This window comes from Gadus chalcogrammus, chromosome 7, assembly GCF_026213295.1.
Source record: "Gadus chalcogrammus isolate NIFS_2021 chromosome 7, NIFS_Gcha_1.0, whole genome shotgun sequence".
Classification (NCBI taxonomy): Eukaryota; Metazoa; Chordata; class Actinopteri; order Gadiformes; family Gadidae; genus Gadus; species Gadus chalcogrammus.
In genome coordinates, this window is record NC_079418.1 from 28860358 (window position 1) to 28887947 (window position 27590).

General features: G+C 47.1%; 1 protein-coding gene across 3 annotated transcripts; it reads left to right on the forward strand.

Annotated features, from left to right (window-relative positions):
- On the forward strand, nucleotides 1–26917 carry LOC130386262 (stromal interaction molecule 1-like). Of its 3 annotated transcripts, XM_056595074.1 has the most exons (14): nucleotides 1–367; nucleotides 872–1048; nucleotides 11104–11234; nucleotides 11984–12098; nucleotides 13648–13759; nucleotides 14121–14236; nucleotides 15120–15297; nucleotides 19309–19486; nucleotides 19971–20138; nucleotides 20529–20629; nucleotides 21599–21831; nucleotides 22899–22985; nucleotides 23627–23690; nucleotides 24639–26917. In XM_056595074.1, exons 2-14 carry the CDS (start codon nucleotides 916–918, stop codon nucleotides 25129–25131), a joined length of 2109 nt encoding a protein of 702 aa, XP_056451049.1. In that variant the 5' UTR covers nucleotides 1–367; nucleotides 872–915; the 3' UTR covers nucleotides 25132–26917. The 3 variants fall into 3 exon arrangements, with proteins under 3 accessions (XP_056451049.1, XP_056451050.1, XP_056451051.1); XM_056595075.1 differs by lacking the exon at nucleotides 22899–22985; XM_056595076.1 differs by lacking the exon at nucleotides 23627–23690 and having other exon boundaries at nucleotides 7–367; nucleotides 24639–24732.
- The last annotated feature ends 673 nt before the right edge of the window (nucleotides 26918–27590 follow it).

A 27590-nucleotide genomic window follows, 5' to 3' on the forward strand; every position in this document is an offset into this window, starting at 1 on the left:
CACACTCTGTCCACCAGAGGTCGCCCTTCGACGGCCCAGAGTGCTCTCCAGGGCTTCTGCTCAACTTGGGTTCGGAGTCGGACGCAGAGTTTGGCTCAGTGGGAGGGATCGGCGCTTTTGTTTCATGTTCATCCGATCTATTAATTCCGTTTGGAAATCAAAGCGATACTATTTGCTACCTGCCCAGTAGGGCTGGACGGCTGTCGGAGTTTGTTCCTGCTGCGACGGAGCACAATGAGACCGAAATGTGATGTTTTTAAAAGCATAGCAAACGTTTTGGACTGGGGTTTCGCACTGTTCGCCTATTGATATTGGACATAATACAATACATTGGAGGGATCTGAGCTCTTGGTGCATGATATAAAAGGTGAGCAAGATAGCGTACAGAAAGTTTATGCGTAAGGTTAAAGACTATTATGCCCGTAACTTTACTTCCGAGTGCGACAGGCTGCTGTTTTTTCAGTAGGCTACAGATGTGACGAGTCGCCTGTGAATATTTTTGTATTCCTATCAACACGTTGCTTCAGTGTCTTTGCCTGATCACGTTTAAAACGCTGCTCTCTGAAACCCATCTGTTAATCCATCTTATTGATGTGTTTCGGTAAACGGAAGCCAACATGAAAAAAAACTATGCTTCTAATTTAGCCTAGAAGTAGAAAAGTGTCCCCGCTCAAGGGACTTGTGCATTTCTTGCTACATTGGCCTGTCATGCTCCTAAAAAAATCTTTTCGACTCGTGTATTGGATGTATTAGATAGGACACATTCAATTTAGATTTTCGTGCAATTACATTTGAATGCTGTAAGGCTGATCTCATTCTTATCAAATTTCCTTTCTTTCCTTAAAAAAAAAACTAAAAACGACCCATCTAGGTTTCTCTCTTCCAAGTTTCTGCCCATCGCTCTCCCCGCCAGCCATGGGGTGTTTGCGGGTTGTGAGTGTGGGCCTGCTGTTCGTGTGTGTATGGGTCCAGAGCGCGGCCGACGGTACCCACCAAGACCCCATGGACCGCTCTTTGACGTCCAAGCAAGAAGCAAGCGAGGCTTCAGGTGAGAACGTGTGTGTGTGTGTGTGTGTGTGTGTGTGTGTGTGTGTGTGTGTGTGTGTGTGTGTGTGTGTGTGTGTGTGTGTGTGTGTGTGTGTGTGTGTGTGTGTGTGTGTGTGTGTGTGTGTGTGTGTGTGTGTGTGTGTGTGTGTGTGTGTGTTATACCAGAATGATTGTGTCGTTTATAGAACCAACAGCTGGTTTGTTGGTCATTAGGAAGCCAAAGCGTGACCCTAGCTGCTACACCTTGGTCCCCATCCATGCATGGGGTCTCCTCCCGACTCAGGCTGGGAGACACTGGGGGACAGCTGGTTGCATACTGGGACGAGCGGTATTAATTTAGGAGCCGCAGTGCCCAAAGGCCCTCCCGGCACACCTTTCAACACAAACAAGTCTTGGGCTCTTTACTCTTATGCAATAATCCGCCACAACTATTAGTCCCTAAAACCTGAAAAGTGGCTGTACTGAAGATCATGGACCAGCAGTAGTGTGTGATGTTAGTGTTTGCCCACCACTCGGACACATCCAGAGGTTTGTGTTTGTTGACTTTGTGGGAAAAGGTTTGAGGAGCTGAAGCACGAGGCTGGAAGAAGTTTACCCGCTTTGAAAATATCTGGACGAAATGTGGAGATTGTGTGTGTGTGTGTGTGTGTGTGTGTGTGTGTGTGTGTGTGTGTGTGTGTGTGTGTGTGTGTGTGTGTGTGTGTGTGTGTGTGTGTGTGTGTGTGTGTGTGTGTGTGTGTGTGTGTGTGTGTGTGTGAGACAAAGAAACATCCTGCTAAGTGACTGTCGGCAGAAGATGCTCATGATGCAACAGGTCCCAGATCACACCATGCAAACCCCCCTCAGATATAGTGAATTACAGAGAAACACATTACAGAGAACAAAGGTGTGTGTGTGTGTGTGTGTGTGTGTGTGTGTGTGTGTGTGTGTGTGTGTGTGTGTGTGTGTGTGTGTGTGTGTGTGTGTGTGTGTGTGTGTGTGTGTGTGTGTGTGTGAGACAAAGAAACATCCTGCTAAGTGACTGTCGGCAGAAGATGCTCATGATGCAACAGGTCCCAGATCACACCATGCAAACCCCCCTCAGATATAGTGAATTACAGAGAAACACATTACAGAGAACAAAGGTGTGTGTGTGTGTGTGTGTGTGTGTGTGTGTGTGTGTGTGTGTGTGTGTGTGTGTGTGTGTGTGTGTGTGTGTGTGTGTGTGTGTGTGTGTGTGTGTGTGTGTGTGTGTGTGTGTGTGTGTGTGTGTGAGTGACACATGTGATGATTCCCTCTGGGGCTATTATTAGAATCTCGGCCAGGAGAATCCGTTACATTCCAAAATAAACAACACAGACAGACAGACACACACAGGCTGGTGCTAGGTAAATCATTGCCAATGTCTACGTCGAGATATAAATCAGCCATGATTTCTGTTCAGCCACTCAGCCCCTCTTAAGGTGTATCTGGGTTTTGAAATGGGGCAGTAGGCAGCCATTGACAGCCATTCTATTCCAAATGAGTGTTTAGCAGTTCCCTAGCTGTGTCTTTGTTTTGCCCAATAAATGTAGAGTGTACCAACTGCTGTGGCTAGGTTCGTTTTTTATCCAATAGAGCCCATAAATGAGCACATCCACAAGTTTTGAGCTGTGAGAAAACGCCGCTGCACATGCCCCTGGATCTAGTGACTGAGGCGTGTGGTTACAATGCTGGGGGAGGCGTTAGGCTGAGCTTGAGGCAGTGTGATCAGAGTGCAGACCAACGTGCATGTACACATCCTTCGTATGGATGCAAAAGACTAATCCGTTTCGGTAGGGTTCTTATGCCTCCTCAATCCATTCCTCTCCGCCTGTTGGATTTCAATTGAGCCTGCAGAGTACTCTTGTTCGTACTACGGTTTAAAGAACACTCCCCCCCCCCCCCCCAAACTCACACTTTTGGATATGCTGAGCCTCTGCCTTTCTATATATATATATATATATATATATATATATATATATATATATATATATATATATATATATATATATATATATATATATATATTATATAAATGTATTACAGTATTGTGTATTATTATTATTTTTATATATTTATTGACTACTATTTATTGATTGTATAGTGTTTTGTACTTTGTGATTGTGTGTGACTTGGATTAGTATACTATCTACTGCGAAACAAATTGCCCCATTGGGGGACATAAAGTATCTTTTTGAACTTGAACAAGTACGAGTTGAATGGGTCCACGAAATGCGGATAAAACCTGTGAGTTTCTGAGTCCCATGTTGTGAAATGAGGGGATTGCAGTATTGTTAACAGAGCGTTCAGTTAGTAGCCTAGCTTACAGCCACGGTCCTCGCTCAGAGTTCTTGCGGCGCGCCTCGGTCTCTAAGTCTCTGAGCTTGAGCAGTGGCCTGTGAAAACAGTATCGAAACCTGTGGATTCGTTGGTTTGTGTGAACCAGCGGCGGAAACTACCTGGCCAGAGCAGTCCAGGAGGTCTTATTTGTGTCGTAAAAGGCAAACACATAGCCGCGGGAGCTGCTAAACAGTCGTTTGGAATAGAATGGATGTCAACGGCTGGCCAACCGCAAGTGTGGAACAAATATGGCTGATTAACATCTCGGCATGGAGAATTTCAGAAACGAACCTGAGGTCCTGACAAACAGGCCCAGTGCCTTAAACAAACCAGCGGGCCAGATACCTAGGAGACAAGTTGTCGTTTGGAATATTTGGTTCCTGTGTGTGTGTGTGTGTGTGTGTGTGTGTGTGTGTGTGTGTGTGTGTGTGTGTGTCTGTGTCTGTGTCTGTGTCTGTGTCTGTGTGTGTGTGTGTGTGTGTGTGTGTGTGTGTGTGTGTGGGGGCGGGTGTGTTGCAGCGATTGTGTGGGGGGGAGCCATTGCATGCCCACCACAACTTCCTGGATTTGACAACGTTTTTTGTGACATCACCGGAAACAAGAGACCGAAATAAACTTGAAGTATGCTCCGTGGGAGGATGAGGGCGTCGTATCATTTATCATAAGCAAGTTCTGTTTTTTACGAAGCGCTGATGAGTAAACAAAGCACGTCTGTGACATGTCCTTCTTGTAACTGACACGATCTTCTCCTGCCAATTCCTCAGCCTATTGCGAAACATCTAGAGATGCTCGCCTTGCACTTCCTAGAACTGAATAATGGTTGTTAAACTGGATTCATGCAAACTGTGTGTTGAACAAGCACAGACAGGTCACCGGGCCTCTGTTGGAAAGAGGATGCGTCGTTCCGCTCTTATGGGTCCCTGCAGATCCTTTTAGAGATCAGTGGTCATCACACAGCGGGTTTTTACGACGTGGCGCTCGCTGCAGATCTATTGTTTACGGCGGAATGAATGCTGAACAGTGTATTGTTAATGCTAACGTGGAAAGAATCTACCGCCTCACCATCGTCATGCTGCTGATGCAAGCGCGCCCCTCCCTTACCCCGCACATCTCGTGTCACAGAAGGCCGTTCTCTCACCCCCTCTGCTTCCTTCTTTCCATCGCCTGTTTCTGTCTCCCTTGCTCTTTGCTTTGCTGTTTGGTTCACCTCGCTAATCTTTCACAGGCTTCTTCTCTCTCGCTCTCTCTCTCTCTCTCTCTCTCTCTCTCTCTCTCTCTCTCTCTCTCTCTCTCTCTCTCTCTCTCTCTCTCTCTCTCTCTCTCTCTCTCTCTCTCTCTCTCTCTCTCTCTCTCTCTCTCTCCTTTTACTCTCTCTCTCTCCTTTTACACTCTCTTTTTCTCCCTTTTTCTCTGCCTCTACCAGGATTGTTGACATTAGGATTAGTAGCAGAGAAGAACTGTCACATGACACCACACTGCTTACAGCGCTGCACTGTCCAGCCATAGATATTCCCACTTCTATTAATCTTTGTCAATTCATTTCAACCTCCTCCTCACATTTCTGTCTTTTATCTGCAAAATTCGGCATTAAAAAAAAACAGGGTCCAGCAATCCACCCTGGTACCTGCTTTGATGAAAAACAAAGTGACTCAATAATCTTCAAATGGCTACCGTGGAATAACGCTCAGTGTCCATCTATCTGAGCAGCGGCCTTATCTCGGACTTTGTTTGCAAACGGGGCTGTGGGGTTACACAGCTCCGCAGCTGTCAAACCTCGTGGTCCCCCGAGTGATCCTACAGGGCTTTGAGTCTCTTAACATGAAGACTGTTGAAGAATGAAGAATGCATTTGAGCCGGCCTGTTTGTTTTTCTTTTCCCACGTGTCACTGATCTGCCCGTGTTCGTCCGGGCCCTCCAACAGGAGGCCGTAGCATGATGTGTCCTGGAAAGGTGATACTTCACTCTCTTCTGCTCGAGGTTTCCTTGCTTTTTACCTTTTAGGGTTATTGGTGAAGTTCCCCCCCCCCCCCCCCCCCTCCATACACACACACACACACACACACACACCTCCACCCTCGCCTTGTCCAGCCAGGGTGCGCGTTCTGGGCCATGTCAGGGTTCCCCCTTAATCCGGGATCAGGCAGGCCTACTCGGTTACAGCTGAACTTCCGGGGGGGAGACAGACTACTGTCTCTACCTGATTATCTGTGGCCTTTGCAGACTACCACCGGCGGGCTATGTGTTCGGCAATTATGCACTCTCGGACAGATACCCGCCTCCTGCAACATGATTGGTTAAAAAGGAACAAGAAGCGAAAGAAAGGGAAACGTTGCTTTCACCCAGATTTGAGATTTTCTCCTTTCAGATTTGAGATTATTTCAAATCAGTTTTTGTGACTAAAGTACCCCTTTTTTTATTTTTAAAGATTGTTTTGAAGGTTTCTTCCTTTTTATTGTAGAGTGAGTAAGACGGGAAGGTACAGGAAATAGAGGGGAAGACATGCAGTTAAGGACGCTGCAGTAAGGACTGGGCCTTAGACGCGTTCTACCTGGTGAGTGGAGGGGATACATATATAATATAAATGAATCCCCTTCCAGGCTACCAGGAGGTTGAAGGGGACACAGAGAGACACCGCTGGGCTTGATCGACACAAGAGGCCCGCGGCTCTGCCACTTTGCTCACTTGATCAGATCCTGTAAAGGATTTCATTTTTCTTTTGTGTGAAGCACATTGAATTGACCTTTTCACTTGTTGTCCCCGCATAGTCGGAGCTGACGCAAAGAAAATGCCGTGTTTACACACAGTGTGTACTCTTGGTAAGGATGATTGTTAGTTGGTCAGAGAGTCATTCCATTCTGTTCAATTTGACACTGAAACAACACGGTGGGTCATAACCATGTAGATTTCCTCTGTAGACGATAGTAATATCTTGTATTGTTTACCAGGTGATAAAACCTTTTACTGCATCACCACAACAATGATAGTTTTACATAAATGACGCTGTAATTGGCAGTCCCAAAGTAATTGAATACAGCGATGAGGAAATTAACAACAAAAAACAACGTCGTGCTTCCGTGAAGGTAGAAGGAAGTGTTTGATAGAACAGATGGATTTACTAAGATTGGAGTATGTCAAGGCTTGATCTGAACTCAAGTTTCGGATTTGGACACACACAAATAATTCCGACGGTGCGAGGATCAGTAGTGAGTTTGGCATCTCCTTGTGACCTGAGAGGGTTTGGGAAGTGGCGTGGGTGTGATTCATCAACTTCCATCCGCGATTTGGACTGCGTTCACCTGTGTGGACGCCGCGGTCAGGATTAAAGAGCACAGAGAGATGTTCCTCAAACGTGTCTGCCAGCAGGTTTGAACAGCTGTCAAACCTCTTACTGTCTGTTAAGGAGTGACATTGTTTTCTGCGGGATATCCAAGCGTTGTGATTCTTCCCAGTCCCCACCAGGGTGTTTCTGTGGACGTAAACCCCTGCTGATAAGCGTCTGCACCGCTGCGTTGGTTCCTCAGGCGACTGAGGACGCTGTCCTAATATTTATCCAGCTCCCCAGAGAACTATGCTTGTCCCCCCTGCTGAGCTACACACTCAGTGACACTCTCACACTGAGACAAAACACACGCACACACAGTATTCTATACTGGACTTTTAAATATAATTGTTGTATTCCATATTTCACTTCTTAGATATGTAGTACTTAATATTAAACTTTTTGATGTTGATCTAAATTTTGTATTTTACTTTAAAAAATCATACTTTGCTTTTGGCTTCTTTCTACCTGCAATGGCAATGGAAACCTTTTTTTCCCATGCCAATAAGGCAGTTTTGAATTGAATAGATAGAGATAGAGAGAGAGGGGGGCGTCTATCTCTGTGTGTCGTTAGTACACACTGTGTTGTGTATTTGTGTTGGCTGTCATGCAGGACTGTGTAAGTGTACCATGTGTGGCAAAGGTCTTGGTGTTGTTGTGTCAGTTAAATAAAGAATTGCCTGGCTGGATGTCAAGTTAAATGCACACACACACTTACACACACTCACACACTGACGCATTTTGAGGTCCAGAGCCGATTGTCAGCGCAGAGTGTGGTATTGGTCATCTCTTGTGAAAGGGTCTTGTGTTCTTCAGGGGTGTCATGGAGTTGAGGGAGGCCTCTCTGTAGACCACAGAGCTTCGTTCCCTCCATCACCACTGACATGGACCAGAGCCGCAGTGCCCAGAACCACACGATGGTTCGGCACGGTTAGAAATAAAACTGGAACGAAGGCGGGTTGAGGAAGACAGTGCCATTCATCTCATGACAGAGTTGCATCGGTGGCATCCTGACTTGCTTTTAGTGTTGATCCAAGTAGATTAGACTCAAACACTAGGCTGACTGTAATAGACTGGAGGATAGAGAGATCAGAGCAGAGGAAATTTGGCAGTACTGACATAGGCCAGGCAAGGCTAGACCACACCAGAATAGACTACAACTGGGCGAGGGGGGGGGGGTGTACTACTACAAAGCAGCCCTGTGGTATCCTGTCTGCACCGATTGTAGACGGAAGAAGGGAATCCTGCGAACCTGCCAACAAGTTCAAACAGGCCGTCCTCACTTACTCTCTCACTACCCCTCAAAGGGTTTCTGTCTGTTATGTAGCTGTACTGCCGTTTTAAACTGCTTTCTGTTGTTCTGATGGCAGGCTATCAAGATCCTTGTTCACTGCATTGCAACGCCTCACTTTCGGTATTGCAGGATGTGTTTTGGACGAGGGTGTGATCGTGTTAGTGCAGGCAGGAGAAAAGGCCCCAAATGGCCACAGATAGTCTTTTTTATCTAAAGCGAGTTTAAATATGTTCCTCTTACTCAGAGTCCCCCAATATCCTCCCTCCCACTCTTAACACTAGGACTCACATGAACTTGTTTCCTCTCACTTCTTGTTCACTGTCTTATCATTGACGGGGAAAACATGTTCTGCTATGTACATCAATGACACTGCTGTTTGGTTGAGTTTTTCTGTCTGGGAAGCAGTTTTAAAGGCGGTATCTTTTGCACTTGAAGGCTGTATTCTCGCAGCGGATCTCTCTCTCTCTCGCTCTGTCGTTTGCTCGCTCTCTCTCTCATTCGCCCTCTCTCGCTCTCTCTCTCTCGTTTTCTCTCTGTCTCTGTAGCTGCTAACTGTCTCCCTCTGTCTCTCTCTGCCTCTGTCTCCCTCTCCCCCCTCCCTTCCCCTCGAGCATTACTGTGTTCCCAGAGGCCCAATGTATTTAATCAAGAACACGTATGAGACTCCATGTTGGTTCCTAGGAAGACACGTGTGTGTTTTATTCAATGTTCTTTGGTGTTTTCAATCGGCACATACACTGCCCATCAGGGACCTATATTCAGTATACATTCCCAAAACGATGTCCCTTCCAAAAGCGGGTTCTAGTAATGACTGAAAATAGAGTTGTTTACACTAGTAATTATTCCACGAAACATGTGATGTCCCCGGCGTTTAACAGAGGACGTGTTCCCTCTCGTTAGGATCGCCACATGATCGGCCGTCCGTACGACAAGACCCGCCCTGTTTGTACACAATACAACACCGCACACACACACACACACACACACACACACACACACACACACACACACACACACACACACACACACACACACACACACACACACACACACACACACACACACACACACACACACGGCTTATCCGGGCCTGTGGTTGAGGCTTAGGAGTTAATATTGACAGTGTGTGTGTAAGAATTTTTGTGTGTGTGTGATAGCACAATCCCCCCCCCCCCACTCTATGTCTGCCTGTTTGTCTGTCTCTCTCTCTTTGTCTTTCTCTATATCTGTTTGCGTTTTTGTGTTTGCTTGTTTGCTGTATATGCGCTGTTTAACTCAATATTTTTCTTGTAGCTGTTTGTCCGTGTGTCCATGCCTTAAAGCATCATATATTGAATCGTTTTCTGGCCTGTTTCTCAGGCAGAATTCCCCAGATAGGTTAACATGGTCTTATCCCGTAGTTCCCTTGCACACTGTAGGGGGCGCCACTCTAGGTGTCAGACCCCTAGGTAGAAGTTGAGGCTAGACATACAATAGATTTCCAAAAAGCTTGAGGGTTTCAGAATCCAAAGCTAGCTGTTAATAACTATTCTTTGAGCTATAGTTGACAATAGAGAAATGTATTTGGATGAAATACTAGTCAGTATGACGCCACTGCAGACATATGTCATAGCTACGTAATCGATCCGTATAGCAGAGGTAAGTGCAAATATATGATGTACTGTATGTGTATAAGGACAATTTGTTAGATCTATATCATAGTATTGGAAGTATTTCAACTAATGGTAACTCAATTTGTACCAAGAGAGCACATGTTTTGGAAGAGTTGGAACTTCAAACATCTATAACTCTATCAGGGTAAGCAGTTCCATGATAAACATAGCATTGAAAGTAAAAAAGAGACAATGACATCCATTTCTGTCATCTCTCTCTTGTTCTCTCTCTCTCTCTCTCTCTCTCTCGCTCTCTCGCTCTCTCGCTCTCTCGCTCTCTCGCTCTCTCTCTTGCTCTCGCTCTCGCTCTCTCTCTCAATGGGGTAAGTTTGTCCTCTTCTTGGGGTTTTGCAAGTCTTGTCTGTACTCTTAAAAGGTTTATACTAACAAACTGTCACTAGTATCTCTCTGTCTAACCTATAGTTCCTCCCTCGTTTCCTGTGCCCGGTCAAACCTCCAGTCTGTACTCTGCATAGATCTCTGTATGGTAGATAGTGTCCAAAGACTAAAGACACCATTGAGGCAGCTTCTAGGACATGTCTCTGTGAAGATTTAGTAAACATTCGTTATCTAATGTTTTTGTACCTAAATTAGATTGTGAAACAAATCCATTGAATAAACTTTTGAATAGTGAATATTTACCTAGTTAGTATAATAGTTACACAATTAGCATTTCTTTTTCTCACAGGTATGCAGGTCTGTGTCTCTGCGTATAGTTTTTGTTGATTGTGTCTTTCTGCATACATGTGTTACCGACTCTTTGTGTGTGTATATGTGTGCGTGATAGTGTCTCATTGTGTAGATCTGTGTAACAGACTGTGTCTCTCTGCATAGATCTGTGTGAAACAGACTCTGTCTCTCTGTATAGATCTGGGTAATGGTGTGTCTATCTGTGCAGATCTGAGTAACAGACTGTGTCTCTCTGCATAGATCTGCGTGAAACAGACTGTCTCTGCATAGAAATGTGTGTAATAGACTGCTCTCTGCATAGATCTGGGTAATATACTGTGTCCCTCTGCGTAGATCTGGGTAATAGACTGTGTCTCTCTTTGCAGATCTGTGTAATAGACTGTGTCTCTCTGCATAGATCTGTGTGTAATAGACTGTGTGTCTCTCTGCATAAATCTGTGTGTAATAGACTGTGTCTCTGCATAGATCTGTGTGAAGCAGACTGTGTCTCTCTGCGTAGATCTGTATGTAATACACTGTCTCTCTGCATAGATCTGTGTATAATAGACTCTGTCTCTCTGCATAGATCTGGGTAATAGACTGTGTCTCTGTCTCTGCATAGATCTGGGTAATAGATTTTCTCTCTGAATATGTATTTTTAACAGTACGTGTCCCTCTGCATAGATCTGTGTATGATTGACTGTGTCTCTCTGCATAGATCTGTGAGTAATAGACTGTGTCTCTGAATGTATATATTTAATAGAATGCGTCTCTCTTCATAGATCTGTGTGTGATAGACCAGCTGCTGTGTGAGGATGAGAACATGATGCTGAGTTTCGAGGCGATTCACAGCATCCACAAACTGATGGACGACGACGCTGATGGGTCAGTGGACACCAAGGAGACGGACGGGGTAAGACACACACACGTACACACACACGTACACGTACACACACACACACACACACACACACACACACACACACACACACACACACACACACACACACACACACACACACACACACACACACACACACACACACACACACACACACACACACACGTACACGTACACGTACACACACGCGTACACACACACGTACACACACGTTCAGACTCACACACATTACACATACACATACACACACACACACACACACACATTCTCACTCACTCACTCACTCACTAGATGGATAAGAAAACATATCCATATATAGTATGTGAAATCCACCTGATTGTATGCAAAACTTAAATGTCAGCATTACAGCATCACACCATGGCCGTATTGAATACATGATGATGTGATGCATGTATATTGTCACGCTAACAACTTTGTATTTAAATGTATTTGAATTTAGAATGTTGCGCTGCAGCTGGATAAGGATAAGCTATTAAAGGCTCAGATGTGGTTCCACGTTGACGCAACGCAAGGGGGTTTACGGACCCCCGTTACGTCCTCGCGGACCCTCCGTGCGTCCACCGCAAGGGCCTGACGTGCGGCTGACGTGCGCAAAAATTGTAACCTTGCGTCGAAGAGACGCAGCAGCAAGGGCTGTGATTGGTCCGCTCACTAAAACCCGACGACTGTGTCAAAGTGCCGAACCATAACTGAGCCTTAACACAATTCTCTCTATCACTCTCTCTCTCTCTCTCTCTCAGTTTCTGCGTGAGGACATGAACTCCAAAGACCCCCGGGCCAAGCATAACAACTTCCACCGGGCGGACCTTCTCATCAGCCTGGAGGACATGTGGACGTCCTGGAAGAGCTCCCCAGGTCTGGACCCCCCCGGGACCACAGGGCAGTAGATCAGTAGTGGGATCGCTGGCCTGGAGACCCCCCTGATCACATGACCTGCCTCTCTCTCTGATTCGCTAGAGCGATCGGTCGGCCGCATCCATTTCCTGAAAACACAAAGTTTCCTTGGGCCAATCAGGGACTGTTTGGTAGTCGATGAGCATGACAAAATACAGGCCACCGCTACAAAAACAGCTCTCCAGTAGCAACGAGCCGTCACGGTAGCATTAGCAGAGTACACAAAGCCATAACTGCAGTTATTGCAGAAGTAGACTCGGTAGCAACCCTTTTAACAAGAGTATGCACTGTTTCTCGGGAGGGGAAGACGTTTTTTCGCCGTGCTTTGAAGTGGATCGTCCCGCTGATTGGCCGAAGGTCGAAGTGGGCGGGCTAGAGGTCCGGAAGGTTCCGTGTAGCCCAACAGAACGCAAGGTCATGTGATCGGGAGGGTCTCCTGGCTACGGGGTTCGCTGGCTGACCCCCTCGAAATGAACCCTCTCCCTCCATGCGCTCATCTGAGTAACGGATGGACAGCGAGGGCCGAAGGGGTCTTTAACATGTCACAGATGTCGTAAGGGATGAGCTCATGGTTCCACCCTAAGTTTGACCCTGCGTTCTTCATGGGAAACGGATTGTACGGACTGATCTGTTCCAGTCGGGTGTTGAGGACATACATTCTGATATAATTAAGATTACTACTGATGTTTGTTTGTTTGTATGTTTCGTTTATGCATGAGTTAAATTATGATGAACTAAGGGCTGTTACGGGCAGTCCATCTACACTGAGTCCCGCTAGCTTATTGCCAACGGAAGTGTAGCTTGCGTAGTTTCACTGCCATATATAGGCACAGGGTCTTTGCAACTTGGAGCAACTCCAAGAATTATTTTATGAAGATAGAAAATGCGTAAAATATATGAGCTGACAAATTTAAACATGGAAGACATTTGTACTCGCACAACTATTTACTGATGCACACAACTGATTTGTGACCCAAATAAAATAAGAAATGTGGTTGATTTGTGAGTCTACAAATCAGGTTGAGGTTCAGTTAAGTGCAATCCAGTTGCACCACTGTCCCCAGCAAATTGGATTCACTCGGTTTGTCATATTAACATACATATATCAACGTATTATGTAAACGCAGATGTTCAGTTGAAAGTAAACCCCTACGAGATCATTAAGGCAGTGCGCGACAACTCAATCAGCAGGCAGTTTTCTAGGAAGTCTACCCTTCAGTCATTCTGAATAGTAATTATTATCATTAGTTGATGTACCATTTTAAGTTTGGTACATCAAATTGCTTTGCTTCATAGTTTGTTGTACGCATCTGAAGATAGTGAGATTACTAAGTAAAGGGGCGCTTCGTAAGAGTAACGTTTTTACCCGATTACCACAGCAAGCAGAGGCACAGCCCAGCATCAAGTTATTGCTCCTTGTTTATTTGTGTGTGTGTGTGTGTGTGTGTGTGTGTGTGTGTGTGTGTGTGTGTGTGTGTGTGTGTGTGTGTGTGTGTGTGTCTCTATCTAGTATATAACTGGACACTCGAGGACATGGAGACCTGGCTACTGAGCTGCGTTGAGCTGCCTCAGTACATGGACACCTTCAAAAAACACAACATCGACGGCAAGGCCTTACCCAGGTAGGACACACACACACACACACACACACACACACACACACACACACACACACACACACACACACACACACACACACACACACACACACACACACACACACACACACAGTACACACACACACACAGTACACACACACACACAGTACACACACACACACAGTACACACACAGTACACATCTGGGGCCTTATGTTAGGACCTCTCCCCACTGGGTTATTGGGAGTTTTTCTTGGCCCGTGTCAGGGTCCTGGGTGCCATCTCGGGTCATGTGGTTTATGAAGCCCTCTGAAAAGTGCTCTGTTTAATAATAATAATATTTATTTCTCTCTCCGTCTCTCTCTGTCGCTGTGACTCTTTACCAGGCTCACTGTGAAGAACTCCACTCTCTTTGTCTTGCTGCTGAAGATTTTGGACCGGAGCCACGTGCAGAAACTCCAGCTGAAAGCTCTGGACACGGTCCTGTTTGGCCCACCCCTGGGTACGTCTGTGTGTTTGTGTGTGTGTGTGTGTGTGTGTGTGGACATCCAGCCAGAACCATTCTTTATTTAACTGAGGCAAAAACACCAAGACCTATGCCACCCACTGTACACTTAAATAGTCCCGCATGACAGCCAACGCAAATACACAACACAGTGTGTAGTTACTTATGTGCTCACTGAGATAGACGCTCCCCTCTCGCTCTCTCTCTATCTCTCTCTCTATTTAATTCAATTGAAAACGGCTTTATTGGCATGGGAAACAAAAGTTTAAGTGGACAATGCAGTTGAAACAAGAAGCCAAAAGGATAGAATGAATTGTATCAAATGTAAAAAGTTAAAAATACAAATTGTTAAAATTCAAAAAGTTTAATATTACATTTATAAAGACGTGAAATATGGAATACAACAATGTTATTTAAACATCCCGTATAAAATGTCTCCTCTAAATGGGTTAAGTACAGCTGCTTTGGTTTGAGGATATGTGCAACAGTGCAATTATCATGAGCAGACAGAAAAAGTGCAGTTTTGTGATTGCAAAAATGTACTGATGTACTTTCTCTCTACTCTGTCTGTCTGTCTGTCTGTCTGTCTGTCTGTCTGTCTGTGTTTCTCCTCTCTCTCTCTCCTCTGTCTGTCTGTGTCTGTCTGTCTGTCTGTCTGTCTGTCTGTCTGTCTGTCTGTCTGTCTGTCTGTCTGTCTGTCTGTCTGTCTGTCTGTCTGTCTGTCTGTCTGTCTGTCTGTCTGTGTTCCTCCTCTCTCTCTCTCCTCTCTCTCTCTCCTCTGTCTGTCTGTCTCTCTGTCTGTCTGTGTTTCTCGTCTCTCTCTCGTCTCTCTCTCTCTCTCTCTCTCTCTCTCTCTCTCTCTCCCCCCCCCCCCCCCCAGCGGGCAGACAGAGCCTGTGGAAGGACCTGGCCCTGGGCTGCTCGGTGCTGATGGCGCTGGCCGGCTGTTGGTTCGCCTGCACCCAGAGCCGGCGGTCCCGGGACCACCTGGGCCAGCTGATGAAGGACCTGGAGGGCCTGCAGTGCGCCGAGCAGAGCCTGCTGGACCTGCAGGAGAGGTCCGCACGCACACACACGCACACGCACGCAGGCACACACGCGCACAAGAACACGAGCGCACAACACACTAGCACACACACGCACACGCACGCGCGCAAGAACACGAGTGCACAACACACTAGCACACACACACACGCAAGAACACGAGCACACAACACACTAGCACACACACACACACACATGCACACGTGCGCAAGAGCACGAGCGCACACGAACACAGACACACACACATGAGCACACACACAAGCGCGCGAGTACACACACACACAAAAACCTTCGAGCGGACACACGCACCACACACACACACACACACACACACACACACTCGCACACACATGAACACATACGAGCGCAAGAACACGAGCGCACAACACACAAGCACGCACGCACGCACGCACGCGCGCGCGCGAGTACACACGCACACAAACACACACAAAAACACGCGCAAGAACACGAGCGCAAAACAAACTAGCACACACGAACACAAACACACACAAAAACACGTGCAAGAACACGAGCGCACAACACACTAGCACACACGAACACAGACACACACACACACACACACACACACACACTCTGTCAGGGTCGGAACTCGTCCGGCTGAAGGCGGTGTTGTGCGGCGCCACACGTTGACGCCTTTAGCTTGGCGTCCGTCCTTCCTGTGACTGGGTCACAGCTGCTAGCCGCTCCGTACAGAACTTCCTGTCCCCCAAACCCTCACCTGACAGTTGGTGTCGGGCCGCCAGGATGTCTGGGCATGACCGGGTTGTGTTGTATGGGTCGGGCTCCGGTTCCACCGGGGTTTCCATTCAGCTTTCTTTTTATTATGATGGAGAATGTTGGCTGTCGGTCGTAGCTTAGCAGGAGTCTCGCGGTCCGATCGGCGTAGGTGTGTAGTCCCCAGTTGTCTGCTCAAGGGGACAACCTCGCCCGTTCGGATCAGATGGATCGTGTATATAAACGGGTGCAACACCTGTTTTCCATACGCCATTAGCCGCTAACTGGGTAATTAGCAGCTCGTCGTAGCCTGCGACAGGTTTAAAAATAGCTCAACGGGAGCTATTGTGGGAACGACTCGATAGTGTCGTTAACTTGTCTTGCGTCACATTTCGATATATATTCAACACACTATTCGGTGTTGTGAGTTATGTGCTTCCGCTGCTCACTGAGTTTGTGTGTGATCCCTCTGCGTGAAGGGTTTGAGCTTTGCAAGCTCTGCTCAGCTCGTCCATTGATGACTCGGGGTGTGAATGCGTAGTGGACCCATTTCAGAGTAGGGAAAAAAAACACAGGTGTAGCTCATCGTTTGACGTATGGCAGTGCACCAGTATGGACACAACCAGTCAAGTGAATTTGAATTGGCCAGGCCGTTGCTTAGGACAGACATAAACCAATCTAATTAAAGGAACAGGAAGTTAAGTTTCCCCACTATAAACAATAAAAGCAAAGGGTCCATTATTGCAAGTGTGTTGTGTTGTACATTGCTCTTCGGTTTTGTGTGTGTGTGTGTGTGTGTGTGTGTGTGTGTGCGTGTGCGTGTGCTATTGTGAGACTGATCTTGCTGTCAGGGATTGTGTTGGCTGTCTGAACTCCTTACATGGTCAGAGAACAGCCAGCCTCTTCGAATATACAGCTTCTCTAGTTCAGGACGGACACACACCCGCACATACTCACACTCACACTTAAACACCCACACGCACTCAGGCACACTGACACACACACTGTTGGTTGCAAACACACATACACACATAATGTCTGTGGCAGACACACATTACCTATAATGACATATGCAAATAAACATACTTCCTCTATTAACAGTAACACGCGCATATTTCACAACTTAAAACAATACATTTCTTACACGCACACACACACACACACACACACACACACACACACACACACACACACACACACACACACACACACACACACACACACACACACACACACACACACACACACACACACACACACACACACACACACACACAAACACAGGTGCGTACGTACACAAATTAATGTTTTTTTCTGCAACATCACCTGTTGCAACAAACCCACTGACACCTACATGGGAACTGCTATCAAGAGCACATATGTGCTCACTGGGTTATTGAGTCATTCTTTCGGTCTTCCCTCTTTTTTTCTACCCTTCTTTCTTCATTTCTGTGTTGTAAAAACAGAGGTTCCCCTTCGTGTCTCCATGCCTCCATGTCGTGCGTCTGCCGTAAGAGACGTTTGCATTCGGTTGACATGACAACCTTTTTATTGTGGACAGAGAGGTGTGACCTGTCATGCCATCTTCTCATTGTTAGCGAAAATTAAACACACGCTCTCTGTATACAAGCCGATAAAAGCACTGGGTACTTGATTAACAATGTGCACGGTCGGGCCACAAACGCACACACGCACACGCGCACGCACACAAACACTCAAGCAGACGTAAACACAGATAGTCCATTTGAGTCAATTGTATAATTGAATTATGCGTCCATATTTCCGCTTGTTGATTCCCTAGCCCATTGCAGAAGTTTGGCATGCCTCCTAAAATAGCATGCTTTTTATTTTTTCAATTTTTCTCTCTCTCTGTCGCACTCTTTCTCTTCAGCCTCTCTCGATTCCACTTTCCATCTATCTTTCTCTCTGCTCTCTCACATTTTTGTATTATTACTGCACTATCTCACTTTCTCTCTCTCCTTTGACAAATTAATGGAAACACACACACACAAAGACACATTCCCTCACTAATGGGGCATCAGCAGTTTTCTAAACAACGACAGCGCCACCTGCTGGTGCCATACAAAACACCAGGGCTGGTGATGGAAGGTGACTCGAGGCCTGGCAGTGGCTCACACATTGCAGACAAGGTGCACAGTTGACAGGTTTCAATCGACAACTGAGAAGGGCACATCACAAGAGGTCTTCAACATGACACTGGCAAACATGACACCAGTGAACAGCAAATAAAGACGAGGACACGAACTGCAGTGAAATTGAACCGTAATCCTAATGGAGATCAGACAAAAGAAAACACATGAGAAACCCTGAAAAGTAGACCTTTGAGGGGCGACATGACCTCGTTGCCATGTTGGCGCCTCACCAAATGGCAATGATCGCCTTCTACGGGGTATAATTGTTGGGAGTGGATCTCCATTCCTTGAGGTACAATGTTCAAAATAATATTTTTCTAAGTCTGTGTTCCCATTCGAGCTGAACAGGGGATTCGCTTTAGGGATGAGATGGACTACAATCTAGTAGGGGTTAATGTGCATGACATGGAGTGTAAGGCTTGTATCGGCATATTTCTATCAAGGAAATAATGCATGGCGTACATTCGCGGAAAAGCGTTTAACCGACTTAACCGGTATTTTCAGGCGCCGACAAGCAAGTGCAGCAACAAACGCCAAGCAATTCTCTTTCAAGTGAAAGTCGACTCCTCGACTCGGCGTGAACCCTAGTAGTGAATTTACACTTAGCCTCTTGACCTCGAGGTTCCCCAGATTCGGGAAGACCGCGATCACTCTCGCAGCAAAAGGCGTACAACACTGCCCTTATTATGTAGAAATAGTCATATCAAATTAAACATGAGAAACTCAGCTACAAGCCCGTCATTTTTACACACACCAAACACAACTCAAACAAGCATATTAATTAGACAAATTAGACAATTTTAAAATAGGCTGGAGCTTAAGAGGTTAGACATCGACCCCTGCAGTTCCAGGCTCTCTGTGTCGCGGGTGTTGTTTGCGTGTTAGCATTAAGCTAACGCTGCAGAAGCCGCTCTTAGTTTAGTTTAGGTTTGTTTATTTGTTTATAGTTTCGTGGACAGTGCCCTTTGATTAACTGTACAGTAAAATGAGCAGCTTTAGCCTATTTTTTTTGTCTATTTGGCTAATTTCCCGCTGTGGTGCTCGGCCAGTTGTCAACAGGCAACCTGAATTACATTAATTAAAATTAAAATCTCGATATATATCTATCCAAGATTAACCGATCCCGTGCCCCTCCAGGCTCCAGCGGGCCCACGAGGAGCAGCGCACCGTGGAGACGGAGAAGGAGACCATGGAGGAGAAGCTCCGGGACGAGATCAGCACGGCCAAGCAGGAGGCGCAGCGGCTGAAGGCGCTGCGCGAGGGCACGGAGAACGAGAGGAGCCGGCAGAAGTACGCCGAGCAGGAGCTGGAGCAGGTGGGGGTCCGGGGGTCCGCCGCCACGGCGGTGTGGAGGGGGTGGGGGCGCGGTACCGCTGGACTGGGAGGGGGAGTAGAGCTGTCACAGACTGGACCTGTCTCTCTCTCTCCCTCTCTTCGTTTTTCTCTTTTTCTCTCTCTCTCTCTCTCTCTCTCTCTCCCTCTCCCTCTCCCTCTCCCTCTCTCTCTCTCTCTCTCTCTCTCTCTCTCTCTCTCTCTCTCTCTCTCTCTCTCTCTACCTCTCTCTCTGCTCTACCTCTCTCTCTCTCTGCTCTACCTCTCTCTCTCTCTGCTCTACCGCTCTCTCTGCCGCTCTCTGCTCTACCTCTCTCTCTCTCTCTCTCTCTCTCTCTGCCGCTCTCTGCTCTCTCTCTCTCTCTCTCTCTCTCTCTCTCTCTCTCTCTCTCTCTCTCTCTCTCTCTCTCTCTCTCCCTCTCTCACCCTCCCATCATCCATCCCCCCCTCTTGTGTGGTCGCTGCAGGTGCGCATGGTCCTGAGGCGGGCCGAGAAGGAGCTGGAGTCGCGGGCCAGCTGGGCGCCCCCGGAGAGCCTCCAGAAGTGGCTGCAGCTCACCCACGAGGTGGAGGTGCAGTACTACAACATCAAGAGGCAGAGCGCAGAGCGCCAGCTGCTCCAGGCCAAGGAGGGGGTGAGGGCCCGCCCTGTGGAGCCACACGCACGCCTTCATGTGGAGGCTCACGCACACATGCACGCACACACAAGCCCCCACCACACACACACACACACACACACACACACACACACACACACACACACACACACACACACACACACACACACACACACACACACACACACACACACACACACACACACACACGCGCGCGCTCAGTCGCTCACTCACTCACTCAATCCCAATAACCTGCTCACTTAATCACTTGCATACTTACTTATTTACTTACTTACTTACTTATTTACTTACTTGCATGCGCACACACACAGACATACATTGCAACATTACAACTGTGTGCTCAATCGCACAATGAACGGTGATCTGACACCGACTGGTTCATTTCAGGCCGAGAAGATCAAGAAGAAGAGGGGTTCTCTGTTCGGAACGTTCCATGTGGCTCACAGCTCCTCGCTGGACGACGTCGACCATAAGATCCTGACCGCCAAGTAAGGACAGGCTTGGACTTCAGTTATTATTATTTGCATTATTATTTGTAGGATTATTGGTATCAGAAACGTTTATGGCTCGTCTTTTTGTTATCCTTTTTTTGTTTTTCTATCTATGAGCACTGATTTTAGGAGATGCATCTCATCAAGTATTTAATCAAGAGATCTGTCTATAAAGGTGCTGTAGGTATGATTTGAGAGTGAAAAGAGAGAGAGAGAGAGAGAGCAGAGAAGAGTGGAAGGGAGCAAGATTTTGAAACGAAACAAACATGTTTCCTCCCTCGCCTCGAGTCTCTTTTTGCAGTTCACGCATTTCTCTCTTCAGGGGCGACGCCCTATTTGGTCAGAAATGATCCCTAGATATTCAGATAAACAGATATTCTCACAGCGCCTGTCACTCTCTGATAGCTGACTATGGGCTAGTCCTTTTTTTTCGTGAGACTGAAATTAATTGTTTAAGAGACTGGTGTCCGCCATCGTGGTAGTAATGGTGCACCTCCTGCCTCTCCTCCTCCTCTTCCTCCTCCTCCTTTTGGGACTCCTGCTTCTCCCCTTCTTCTTCACGCTCCTTGTCATGCTCCTATTCGTGCTCCTCCTGCTTCTCCCCTTCTTCTTCACGCTCCTTGTCATGCTCCTATTCGTGCTCCTCCTCCTCCTCCTCCTCCTCCTCCTCCTCCTCCTCCTCCTCCTCCTCCTCCTCCTCCTTTTGGGACTCCTGCTTCTCCCATTCTCCTCCTCCTCCTCCTCCTCCTCCTGTTTGTGCTCCTCCTCCTCCTCCTCCTCCTCCCCCTCCACCCCATCCTCTTCCTCCTCCACCCCATCCTCCACCTCGTCCTCGTCCTCCTCTTCCTCTTCCTCTTCCTCTTCCTGCTCCTGCTCCTGCTCCTCCTCTTCCCCCTCCTCCTCCACCCCCTCCTCCTCCTCCTCCTCCACCCCTCCTCCTCCTCCTCCTCCTCCTCCTCCTCTCAGACAGGCCTTGGGGGAGGTGACGGCGGCCCTGCGGGAGAAGCTCCACCGCTGGCAGCAGATCGAGGCTCTGTCGGGCTTCAACCTGGTCAGTAACCCTGGCCTGCCCGCGCTGGCCGCCCTCCTCAACCTGGACCCCGCCTTCCTGGGCCTGCGCTCCGCCGCGCCACAGCACCTCCTGATCTCGGACGACCTCGACGACATGGACGAGGACATCTCCCCGGGCACCCTCAAGTGTAAGGTCACGCAGATCGAAACCGACCAGTGTGGGCGAAGTCGATCGGACCAATCAGAGCGGTCGCGTAGATACACTGACCGGATCAATGAGAGAGGTCACCGAGGGACACACTGATCGATACTGATCGATCTGACGAATTTGAGAGGTCACGAAGATACACTGATCGGACCGTTCAGAGAGTTCTCACAGGTACACTGATCTGACCAATCGGAGAGTTCTTACCATTTAAATTTAGAGCATTCAGCAGACGCTTTTATCCAAAGCGACATACAATCAGTCCATTCGTCAGAAGAAAGAGAAAAAACAATATATCGCTGTTGGTACAATGAGGTTGTACATAAAACAAGTGCCAAGTACTTACAATCGCCAGGTTAACCCATTCCCGGCCCGTATACAACAAAGATAGCTCGGATAACGATGTAGAAAAATGGAACTGCACGATGTTAAGTTCCATTTTTTTAAGTGCAGGGACATACAAAATACAATAAGTTTGCACATTAAGTCCCAGGACGTTCAAACGCGCAGTAAGAGCGTTAGAGGGCTGCTTTAGGGGCGTAAGAGGAGGAGGAGGGGCGGTGGGGGGTGAGGAGGAAGGCTCTGCAGCGTCCAGGTGAACTGTGAACTGGTCACACAGGTACACTGATTAGACCAATCAGGAACACTCAAGTGGAGGGCTACGGACCGAAAGGACACAAAGGCACAAGGCTGACTAATCAGTGGGCGCAATAAGTGTAACAGCCGAGTCGTTTAAAATCATAAAAATTACTTCACAAAAAAACAAACTTCAAACACACGGTTTGAAGTTTGTGTGAAGATTTGTATTTAACAGTAGTCAAGCTTAAAAGTCCCTCCTAATGCGGGCTGACAAGATCTGGTTTTCTTGGACTTTTGGTCTGCATATGAAATCTTATAAGGAGTTTACAAAGAGTACAATCATATCAATCGAGCAGAAGTTACATATTCTGGTTTAGATTCCTTCCTAAAACACTGGATTGGTCGGCGGACACCAGCCTTTTTATTTTTATATATTTTTTACCCATCCCTCCCCTGATTGGTTCCCTGCAGACGCAGCCTGGCAGATGGACCGCAGAGTGAGCGACATCTGGCCTATGAGTGGCATTTCGGACAGCCAGTCTCCATGGAAGCACTCTGGTTGGACCCTCCCACCTTCTCTGTCTCTCTTTTCCCCACAGCCGCACGTTACATTTTCCTTTCCAATCGGCTGTCTTCCTTTATTGTTTGTCAGTTTCAAACTGACGAGTCAAATGTCAATCGTTTAACCCCCCCCTCAAACCTTCTGGCTAACACCTCACATTGTGTAGAGATGTTTCTATCCCCTTAGTGTTGAGCTGCCAGTATACATCTTTTGTATATGCTTCCTCCCGCCGGTTCTTCTTGTCCGTGCTCTGCTTATTATTAACATGCACACACTGTCACTACATGTCCTTGAAAGCTGTTCTCAAGATGTGACACATCTTGTTTAATCTTCCTTCCTTCCTCTCTTCACCACCGCACTCTTCCCCTCGTAGCCCTCATCGTTCACGTTCCCCTTCCCAGTGGACAGCCAACTCCTCAACTCTGTCATATCCTCACTCTCTGCCTCACTAACATCCTCTTCCAGGTTTACATGTCGGGTCAATCCTCCGTAAACAGAGACCAGTGGATATAATAAAGATCTGCCTATTTTTTTTAAATGTACATATCAGGGGAACTCCTGTGGGAAGAAAAAGCATTGGCCCTTTTTTCGGACTCGTTGTAAATCGGAAACCCTATATTTCTAATCTCTGTTCCAGCGCCAAATCTGACCCCCCTGCGACAGAGGAAAACAGACCCTGTGCTGAACCTGGGGTCCCACAGGTTGGTAGATGGGCGGAGCCTGTCCGGGCAGGAGGGGTGTGGTCACACCACGTCCCGCCCCCCGGCCCCGCATCCCCGTGCACGCCAATCTCGGAGTCACTCCATTGGCCAGCTGGAATTCCTCCCCCTGCCTGCCTCGATGGCCTCTTCGTTCTCCCATCCCTCCATGGTCCCCCCCCCCTCCTTCTCTCTATCTCTGCCTCCTTCCTCCTGCTCCTCCTCCTCCTCCACCTCCTCCTCCACTGCTCCTGCTGACTCCTCCTTCTCCGCTGAGGCCGACGCCCGCTTCTCCACCCTGCTCTTCCGCACCTCCTGCTTCCATTCGGTGGAGGGCGTGTCCTGCCTCCACGCAGCAGGGGGCGCTGTGCTGGGCAGAGCACGGCGCTCTCGCTCCAGCAGCTTTGGGTAGCTTTCTCTGCTTGGAGGTCGCGATGGCACCCATGAGAAAAGCAGGCTTCAACACTGGTGACATATCGTAGGAAATAAATTACAAAGCCAATTAGGCGATTTGGACCCTAATTAACTAAGTAAATTAAGCACATACACATTTTCTTATGTTTCACCGTTCCAGTGTTGAGCTTGTGGGTGCTCATTCCCTCAATTTATTTTATTTGACCAAGCCTGTGTTTTGATTTCATGGCTTTGCTTGTATTTGGCATTTGTTAAAGTTTTCACAGCTTCATGAATTTAAGAATGTCAAGCTTTGTGTGAGGCCAATCAAAGCACGAAATCAATCACATTCACTCCCATGTATGAATCAGATGATATATATTATCTTTCCTTTATCTTTTTTATCTGTCATTTTTTTTGCTTCTTATATTCTATTCTCTACTATTGATTATACTCCTTCTCATTCTTCTCCTCCTTCTCATTCTTCTTCTTCTTCTTCTTCTTCTTCTTCTCCTCCTTCTCCTCCTCCCTTCTTCTAACCCTCTCTCTCTCTTCCAGGGACGTCATAAACCGCTCGGACTCCGACTCCTCCCTCCCTCCGTCCCTCGTCGAATCACACCGCTCCCAGGCCGCCCCCTTGGCCTCCAGGCCCCGCCCCCCGCCGCGCCGCGCCTGTAACGGGGCGGGGCTTCTCCAGTCCTCCCAGTCCTCCCAGTCCTCCGCCGGCGACGGGCTCTTCATGTCGCTCTCGGGCGGCCTGGAGAAGAGCTCCAGCCTCGGGGAGCTGAGGGGCAGCGTGCCCGCCACCCTGTCCTCCTCCTCCTACGCCTCGCGCTCCCTCTGCCTCCCCCCCCCCGACGCGGAGCTCACGGCGGGCCACGCCCCCTCCGGGCAGCACAACGGCCAGGGGGCGTCGCCCGCCAGGCTGCAGGCCCGGCGGGCCACGGCCCTGGAGGACGAGGGAGGCTCGACGGGCGAGGACACGGAGGCTGGCGCCGTGACCAGCAGGCGGCGCCGCGCCTTCAACAAGATCTTCAGGAAGAGGACGTAGACCCCCCCCCCCCCCCCCCCCGAGAGAGGGATGTGTTGACACCAGCGCGTTGTGGGCTGACGATGGGCCAGGCGTTGGACAGAAGTACCAAGCTTTTCCTCACTGGGTCAGGGCCAGTAACCCCCGGAGGTGGGGTTCAGAACCAGAACGAGCCGTCTACTTTTCGTCGGACTTTGGGCCACATCTCTGGCCTCTGTCGTTGTCCTTGTCGTTGAATTTCCTCATAAAGCGCGTTCACCCACAACACCACGTGTTTATAAAGCTGGGGCTCCACGTGTTCTTGTCTTGTGAATCAAAGTTCTCTGACGCAGTCAAATCGTGTTTTCACTCGTTATACAAATGCATCATTTGCATACATCATAACCTCTATGAAATGTTTTTGTGTGTAGGTGTGTATGTATATATATATAATATATATATTAATATATATATATATTATTTTTTCCTGTCAGTTTGCACAAGTTTATATCCGTTTTTAAGACCCCGGTTCAATGCTGCCACAAGTCCAGACTGTGTGTCCAAGAGTTTTGTGTCTGTCTGTCTCTGCTTGAAGGTAATTTGGGGTTAAACTATTAAGGAGCTATAATACCTGTTTATCTTCCACTTATAAATAACTTGGGTTTACAATGGGATGGTACATAGAGGCATTTCATGTTAGGCAGGATTGTCATTTAGGGGATTTCCATCAACCGCGTCTGTCTGCCATTTTTAAAAATAAATTGGTACAATATCTATAAAAGACCAACCTTGTTCGATGTTGTATATATATTGTATACCTGAATTGATTGTAAATTACAAGTTTCTCTCAGATATATTTTAATGTAACACATTTGGCATACTAAGTATGCTAAATATGATCCACAATTCCCATCTTATGGGACATATTAGAATTTACAATAAAATGTATGAAACAAAAATACTTCAGCTAATAAATGTGTTAAAAACAAAAGGCCAACTGCAATTGTGTTGAAGAGAGATAACTACATTCAATTAAAATGCAATTCCCCATTGATGTAAATGTATGTGGCAAAACAAGACAATAAAGTTATCTTTTCTGACTCATACTGACTTTCCACTTCTCCCTTTCCACCAATGTTGGCAAAGATGCAGAACATTGTGTTGACCTCTCCGGCACGGCTAAGAACCCTCCACATCCTGGTATGTAGAAATGTCAAATGCCACAAGCAAGCTAAAATACATTACATTAATTAGCATCCATTTTGTTTTATCCTGTTTACATGCATGAAGCTGCTGTTCTAACTAACTACAAAATAAATTGACATGTAGGCTACTTAGTGTATAGTGAATGCATTGATATTATTGGAAAGATGCATATACCTAATGTTAATTTTTTTATTGTACCTTAAATATATAGTCAATTACGTAAGATATTGCAACTGAACAATGTAACGGACTCATTTATTGAGTCAATTTCTTTGAGTTGAGAAACATCAGTCCTATTCAACTTCTGGTGGGTAAATAATGAAAATGGTCAGTGTTTAAAAAAGACTTAAGGCCCTTAAAGGAGTATTCCCATAACTCAGTCAAAGTTTACATTTCAATACTTTTTAAACAGAGGTCCCAGAGGTTGTGAACTTAGTATGAATCACCTTGGAACAAAGTGTGTTTTTTCAAACCGTTCAATCAAAGGTCTCATGAATATTAATTTGTGCTAGATTTAAATAAAGACCGACTGAACAACATTTAAAGTTTCACAATCATTAATTACACATAAACCTACAGTTTGTGAAGTTTTAGAGACTTTTTTTGTTCCATCACATATCAGATAGCTAGTAGTGCGTTCTTCGGTCAAACGTTTCTGTTTGTCCTGACGTGACGTCACACCGAGCTCTGGCCCTCAGTCTTTAGCGCTATCTCTTCTATTTATACACTGTGTGAATGAACATGTCATGCACCAGGGAAATATGCATCTACACGTCGCAGACGGCACACAGACGCCCTGTGCCCTCCGTGATTGGTGTCTCGGGGCTGCGTTCAGACACCGAGGAATATCCTGTCATGTGCCGCCACTGCTGCTAAAGGAACAGAAACAAAAGCATCTCGGCTCAAATAATGTCTTCCACTTTCCCAGTAGGTTGATGGATTTTTCCCTCTGAAGATGTTTGTCCTCCACAAAAAAAACGCTCACTAACTAAACGACCAACTGACAAATGGCCAGGCTCAAAGGTGCGGACGGAGCATATCCAGCAGACATATAGGGTGTTAAATCGAATTAAACCCGCTGACAATCCCATACAGTTGCATGTAAACACAACTTATTGTTTAACCCCCAGTGATTCAAGACGCACCGCGTGCCTCCGGCAAAGAAGCTGGAAATGTGTGAGTGTGCGCGCTAAATATAACCAGCCCCGGAGAGCGCCCTCCCAGAAGGGCTGGTGCTCAACTTCTAACATAACTCAGAGAGCAGAGAGCGTCGACCCGTACGCTAAACAAACTTT